This window comes from Panicum virgatum, chromosome 2N (assembly GCF_016808335.1).
Source record: "Panicum virgatum strain AP13 chromosome 2N, P.virgatum_v5, whole genome shotgun sequence".
Taxonomy (NCBI): domain Eukaryota; kingdom Viridiplantae; phylum Streptophyta; class Magnoliopsida; order Poales; family Poaceae; genus Panicum; species Panicum virgatum.
Window position 1 is genome coordinate 52,859,679 of NC_053146.1, and position 7,332 is coordinate 52,867,010.

Sequence of the window (7,332 nt, forward strand, 5' to 3'; positions counted from 1 at the left end):
CTGGACAACTGCACCGGTGTTCGCTTTGGATTTTGTCGGTTTATCCGGTGTGTTATTGTCGGTTGAACCGACGCTTGAACCATAGCGTCGGTTTAACCGGTGAGTGCTTCTTCTCTGCTGCCGGCTCGGTGACGTCGGTTGAACCAGTGGAGTATTTCTTCTTACGTCGGTTTAACCGGTGTTAGTATACCGTGTTGTTTTTTGTGCTTATTCTTCGCTCTTGATCCGATCTTTTCGCAGCTTGTTTGTAGAGTTTTTGCTTGGTGTCTAGCTCTGCTATAGCTACACTTGCACACTCTAGAAGTGAGAGTTGGGTGCGCACTTGGGATCTTCAGCCGAGCTTCAGATTGCGATAAATTTTGATCGGCTCCCATTCACCCCCCTCTGGTTGCCAGTTTCGGTCCCTCACTTACTCGACATAGCAATTGATTTCTCCAAAGTGTTCTAATTCCTGCTGCTTTTTTGAGCTGCTAAAAGCTTGATCTTGACATGATTAAATAAAGCTGCACAGTTCAGTGTAAGTGTTTAGTGCCCACACCTAGCTAGCTCCTGATGCCTATATATATACCTTCATGCTGCTTCAAGTCAAGGGCTATACCCCCGAAACCTACTGATCTCTGATCTCTCATCACTACACCAGTAACTCCTGCTGCACCTTAGGATCTACTCATGCCAAGCTTGAGCCACTGCAGCAGATCATCAGAAATCATCCTTGATAAGCACCTTCATCGGCTCTCATCATGTCTAAGATGAGGATGTGCAAGGCCCCCGAGCTGCTGAAGAAGGCGGCGACCGTGTTCAAGAGCAAGACTGAAGCCCTAAGGACGAAGCTCGTCGTCCTGGCCTCGCTCCGCCGCAAGATGGCGGTGGTCCGTGCGATTTCTCACCGGATCCATGCGCTGGTGTCGTCGGGCCGGGAGAAGCAGGCTAGGTTGGAGTACGGAGACGGGGCACTCGTCTTGCGCAAGGTGGCGACAGGGATCCTCCAGGAGCAAGCTGATCATGGACATGACGATGGCGTCATTAATCTATCTGTGGTGGCGATGTTCGAGGAAGATGATCATGGTTACCCTGACTGGACGCACTCACTGTTCAATGACGACGGTTATAACGACGACGAGGATGACGAATGTCATGATGGTAATGGTGTTCTTGATGTGCTCGGCGAGCCCTCCGTCATGGATGTCATCAGGAGCAACCGGGAGGTGGAAGGTTTGGAGTTCAACATGGATGATGAGATTGATCAAGCTTGTGACATGTTCATAAGGAGATTCCGGAAGCGGATGAATAGGAGCTTTTAGTGATCTTGTTTAATTTTCTGTAAGAATGAAAAGATTGCTGTTGACAAATGGAGTGACAGTAGGTGGGTGAAATATATACTGTCTCATTGAGTGACAATAGTTGTACTACCAGAAAAAATAAAAAATATTAATTAAGCTGTCGGGGTCTCCTACCTCACCTCACTTTATCTCTGATTCAATACCTGGAACCACACAAGAACAATGCAGAAAAAAATGAGATATAATAATATGATTAAGGGTTGTATTTTAGTTTACAGTAACTGATGTATCAGTCCATCTAGCTTCTTTCTTCACTGATTATTACTTCATTATTTTACCGTGTCTAGTTCTTCGATGTTTCATATTTGTGGATTTCCACATAATAATGGCCTCTTTGTACATGAATTGCATGTGAAAACTGCCTTCAATCTTTGGAGAGATATACATTAAGCTTTAGGCAAAATATGCGGCTCATTTTCATTTCAGCCATTTGACAAAACATAATTCCGCTCTTTGCTAAAAAAAACATAATTCCGCTCGTTCGCTTTAATGTATGTACTTTGATAAAGCTGTACTGAAATGTATGTACTTTAACAGGCTGATTTGACTGCTTGGTCAGCTTTAAACTTCCAGTGACCCCATGATGGTACTGCCTTTAAACTTCCAGTGACCCCATGATGGTACTGCAAATCATCCCCAAGCAGGAAGTGCTTGACACACTAATGTGGTGATAGGTATGTTGCTCCAATCATTCGCTTATTTAGTTCAAAAGGGCTTATAAAGATTAATGTGAAACAATGGAGCATTACACCGACGATTAGCACTAAAGGGGACAATTATGAAAAGAGATTTAGCACTATATTTATGGTGACCGAAAGTTCTTCAACTAAGAGCAGTATATACCCATGACCATACTGCACTTAATGTCCCATCAGAACCATAAAACATGTCAAACACACGGCATTCAGATTTTCCAGATGCATTTTTGGAGATGGCGACGTCATTTTTCTTGCAGCAGTTCATCTTTCAAATGTTAGGCCGCCATATTATAGTAACTGAAATCAAAGTAGTAAGGGGTCGCCGTACAAGTAAGTATCAAAAGCAAACTCCAGGTGGATAGTACTATTTTTCTTATGAAATCCTTGTTTCTGTCAAGGAAACGTTCTAGACAGGGATTAAAGCTGAAAGACCACTGTCATCATGTGCAGGATAATAAAGTTACAAACAACAAATAAACTCGATCTGCAGTTATCTGTTCTTTTTTCTGGGCAAAAGATCTGTGCCTATGTTGCACAAAACGGCTTTGCATTGGTGCAGTGATTGCCACTGGCCGCCCAGGTTTTTCATGTACTCTTTCCAAGTAGCGACGACGCGATTGACAACAAAGTTTCCCACTTACGTTCGCATGCATGACACACCTCAGAATTTCAAAACAAATCTAACACCACAGGACTGCAAGATCACTGGCGAGATACTGCGATGCTTAGCGACCGTGTCGAGGCCTCCTAATGCAACTACTTAGAGCATGTCGCATAATTTAGCCCGCTGGCTACAAATAATTGATATGTTATATAGAGTTAATAATTTAGCTAGCCAGTTCATACATGAACCATATAGATGTACTGATTCAGCCATTACCCATTAGATCCTACTGAAACATATAGCGACTTTAAGCAACATAGTTCATGGTAATATCTAGCAAACGAACAATTTATGTTGAGGCAACATCGAACACAAAACCTGATGACACATAGCACGATGACAATGGACACAATTAAGCACTACAGTAGTTCTTGAAAAACCATTAACTGGCATTAGCCAAAATACTGCAAATAAGGTCTTTGGCATACAAGCCGTTAGTTATAGATCTAAATATATGTCGATAAAGGCACGGCGACAATGCCATAGCTGGATCTTTGGTAGAAAGGAGCAGCCAACCCATTTGCATCAACTGTCACAAGAGACACTGCAAGTTGAAAAGTACTAAAATTAATACAACATACGGATACTAATAACTGATATGGAAAAGGAAAAAAATGATGACACATCTTTTCGCTATGGAGATTATTGGTTATTTGGTTATCACAAGATGTACTTGGTATGTAAGTAATCCAATCACAGACAGACAACACCATGGATGTGGTGACCAAATTAATTGTATGATGAATTCTGTAAAATATGTTGGGTTCAGCAGAAGCATCTAGGTTCAACAAAATTTAGTACTTTACCAACAGGAAAAGCAATAGGCTATAAACAAAGCTCTTCAGTTAATGAACATAAGACATTCTATTGGAGAAAGCATACCTGTAAGTAGCACCAGCAGCAATCACTATATCATGGCAAGGTCCTGACCTGAAATATAAAATATATGTATGATATCATGTTGATGCTCTGTTATTAATTGGAAAAAAGAAGGAATCGAAACATGCAAGCAAGAAGCGCTATTTGACTGCTGAGTGTGGATTATATTTATCCGGTGGCATGTGTGCGCAGTGTGCCTGAAGTGGCCATTGGGCACAGCGGCCCTGACAAGGTGAAGGCTTGCCCTATATTGCTCGTCTGCAATAGTGCACAAACATTACTACAAGAATGATTTTAAAGACTCCTTCCTTTTTTGCCTGCACAAGTGGTTGGAAATGACAACCTACCATAGGGACTAATGGTCTGGGACCATGCCTTAGAAAATAAGGGTATTTCCTTAGGGTCAATAGTGGGATGTTTTCCTTAGGGTCAATAGTGGGATGGAACTAACACCTAAGTGTCACATGTTTTCACTTGGAGCATCTGTAAATCTTTTAACATGTTTTTGTTGCAGTTGCCTATGATCTTAAAAACTAATTGTCACATGTGTACTATATGTATATGTGATGAACATTAGTGTCTTGTAATGTTCATTGACACATAAGATTGTGATGGCAAGGTTGTTTATATTGAATCGCCGTTACACAAATAGTCAAATATATGCTACCTCTGAGAGTGGCTAGAATAAAAATTTAATACTCCCTCCATATCCTTTTAGTTGTCGTTTCAAAATTCAGACAATAAATTTATACTGAATGAACTAAGTTTTTTTGTCCTAACGACAAGTAAAGAAATATGGAGGGAGTATTTAATATCAATTGGTGGGTACCATTCAAATTTACAACTAATTCTAGAGACGGTTCTCTTAACTTCGCTACCCAGAGGTTGTCCATTAATTAACAATCAGCTTTCGCACATGGCACTAGAAATATGTCTCCCTTTGCATGGCTTCCTGTGAAAATGGCACATTTCCGCATACCAATTTAACTAGTGGATAAAATGATTTTTCTAGTAGTGCGCTGCTATTATAGCAAGGAACAATTGTGCATGCTCATTGGCATACGGTCAAAGGGAAACTGGGATAAATTGTTAATTAAATAAAGCTTAATAAAAAATGTTTGATCATTTAATTATTGTCTTCGCATCGATGCATCACCAAATGGTAGAAGGTTCTAAGCATAGCTGGTGTGGAAAACCTGCCTTCGGGGGTATGGACAGGACTAGGGATGCAAAGTTACATATATTTTGGGTTATTGGGTCAACTCAGAAAGTTGATAAATTAAACTAGTTCTACATAAATAATTTGAGAGGAGAAATGAACCAGGGCGGCATGCCATCGTAATTAATTAGCCAATTCAAAAAACACTATTGGGTACCCAATTGCATCCTTAGATAGGACTAATAGTTTATTTGTTGCAGCCAATGGTGAACCTATATATGATTTCTAGAGATTAGGGCCACAACCTTAGGTCAAGCTTTTTTAAAAGAAAAATAAGGACAAGTTTTGTTGTGGCCACAACAGTTTGCCTAATTTTCCTATATTTTCTATGGCACAACATGATGGAGAACCAATCATCTTGTAAGTGTATAAAACCACTTGAAGTCAAGTACAGAGAGATTGTAGCAAAAGTAAAAAAAGAAAGGCACAACAAAGTTGATGCTTGAACAACATAAATGGCACATCTATACTAGACAAAGCACACGGCCAAATAAGAAACGACATGTACTTGTGTATCAGGAGTACAATAAGATATTAATGATTTAGGCCGCATCAATGTGTAATCCTATTACAGCTCCAGTCTAACAAACCTGACACTTGGCCAACAAAAAAGCTCGTGCGGGCGTGTGGCCATGCCTGTATGCAACCTGTCATCCCTTGGCAAATTAGGAAGTTTAGGCTCGGGAGAGTTGAGTACTTAACTAGTTGAGCTTTTGCTCGATTGCTTTTATTTCGCCGTGAGTATGTAACTTTCAAAGGTGTTGTGTGGGGTGTGTCACTTCATTTCTCTATTCTTAACCTAACGATATACACAACTCTTCTGCGTATTCAAGAAACATAGAAATATGATCTAATGAGAAATTAAAGTAGAGACAACATTTCCAACCCCTAGTAGTCTGTACATGCAAACATAGCACCACAGCTAACTGAAAGTCTGAAAGTACGCAGACATATAGTTTACTTTTTAAATTCAGAACACGCACATAATATGATTGATCAACAGCACCTGGTCCGTACCTCAACAAGGCGTAGATTACTGAACGACGACGTCTCAATTATATTCTGATTTGGAATCATAGGCAAGAAATTCCTCCAGGCGAGCAAGACGCGTCTTCGGGGAGTTCATAAGTTCAGAGCCCCGGGCGTCCAAGGTGTAGCTGCAGAGGAGCTGAACGACCGTGAAAGGTGGAGAACCCTTCGGGGAGTCCATGACTTCACTGGACCACACTTCAATCTCATCCTTGAGGCTGTAGATCTTGTACAAGGCTGTCGGGTACTCGTACCATGGTTCTTCGTCATCGACGAAGACGTAGTAGATGCAGTTGGCTTCAACAGAAGGGAGCTTTTCAGCATCGACAGCCAGGCACCTGCGATCCCCTACGAAGAGGGCACGACAGCCCAAATCCTTCAATGGTTCGAGCTTATCGATCCTGGCGTCGAACTTGAAGACCTCGATACGATGAGGCATCTTGAAGACCATCAGCATTTCTCCTGCAGATTCTACAAAGAAGCAACGGTTCTCGGTTGCTTCTGGTCCAGGAAAATAGTCCCTGATCGGCTTAGATGCTACATCAAGGATCTTGTTGACCGTAGGAACAAGAAGCGACGGCAACGATCCACCCTCATGTGCGGCAACGTATATGGCGCCTCGGACGGCCAACTTGATTGGAGGATAAATGTAGCGTTCTTCCTTGAACTCGATGAAACGTTCGCTGTCAGGATCAGCACATGTGATCGAACCAGATTCCGCATACTCGGAGATCAGGACGAGCGTCGGCGGCGAAGAGCCGATGATGACTGGAGCAGCGGCCATCATCTGGTAAGGCATAGGCGCCTCGAACCGGAGCAAGGAGCCCGTGAAAGGGTTGAGGACGCGGGCAGCGTGCGGGAAGGCTATCTTGGCGAGAACGATCGAGCCGCCGGCGGCGCCAGAGATGACGAAATACCTGCGGAGCAGTGGCAGGTCCCTGCGGACGAAGCGGCCGGTGGCGACGTTGACGAAGAGGCGCGCATCGGTCTCCTGGTGGACCTCGTCGTCGTCGAGCATGACCCACTGGCGCGGCAGGAAGCGCGGGTCACGCGGGTTGCTCCTTGGGTCGGTCGTGGAGGAGCGCCAGCTGCGGCAGACGGCGCGGAAGTCCATGTAGTAGTCGAGGTCGTCGGTGGCCAGGAGGCGTTCGGCGACGCGGTTGATGAGGTCCCCCGGGAGCGACGACCAATCCGGCGCCATTGCCGTCCGGTGTGCACGGCTTCTCGAGCTCGGCGCGCACCCGCGCCGCGGACACGCCGGCCTCCTTGAGGCAGTCGGAGATCTGCGAGTCCTCGAGCAGGCCGAGCAGCAGCTGGTCGACGGCGAGGTGGGAGTCCCCGCGCTTCTTCTGCGCGGACTGCGCGCGGCGGATGGCCTTGATCAGCGCCGTGGACGCCAGGACCGAGTCCGGCGGCGGAGACTGCGACGGCAGCTTCTTGAGCCCGCTGGCCAGCACGCGCTCGAACGAGTCCCTGCTGAGAGAAACAGAGAGAGGGGGGAAG

The 7,332-nt window shown here is 44.4% G+C and overlaps 2 protein-coding genes across 2 annotated transcripts; one reads left to right on the forward strand and one right to left on the reverse strand.

Annotated features, from left to right (window-relative positions):
• Window positions 1-540: 540 nt before the first annotated feature.
• Window positions 541-1,466, forward strand: LOC120658913. Its single transcript, XM_039937036.1, has one exon. The coding sequence runs from the start codon at window positions 741-743 to the stop codon at window positions 1,299-1,301; it is 561 nt and encodes a 186-aa protein (XP_039792970.1). The 5' UTR covers window positions 541-740; the 3' UTR covers window positions 1,302-1,466.
• A 1,455-nt stretch (window positions 1,467-2,921) lies between these two features.
• On the reverse strand, window positions 2,922-7,332 carry LOC120661206. Its single transcript, XM_039939947.1, has 3 exons — window positions 5,818-7,332; window positions 3,585-3,632; window positions 2,922-3,246 (listed from the first exon to the last, which is right to left on the reverse strand). The coding sequence occupies exon 1, from the start codon at window positions 7,028-7,030 to the stop codon at window positions 5,852-5,854; it is 1,179 nt and encodes a 392-aa protein (XP_039795881.1). The 5' UTR covers window positions 7,031-7,332; the 3' UTR covers window positions 2,922-3,246; window positions 3,585-3,632; window positions 5,818-5,851.

Bases quoted from the DNA above. Each gene is read 5' to 3' on its own strand.
- LOC120661206 (XM_039939947.1), bottom strand. From the start codon at position 7,030: ATGGCGCCGGATTGGTCGTCGCTCCCGGGGGACCTCATCAACCGCGTC.
- LOC120658913 (XM_039937036.1), top strand. From the start codon at position 741: ATGTCTAAGATGAGGATGTGCAAGGCCCCCGAGCTGCTGAAGAAGGCG.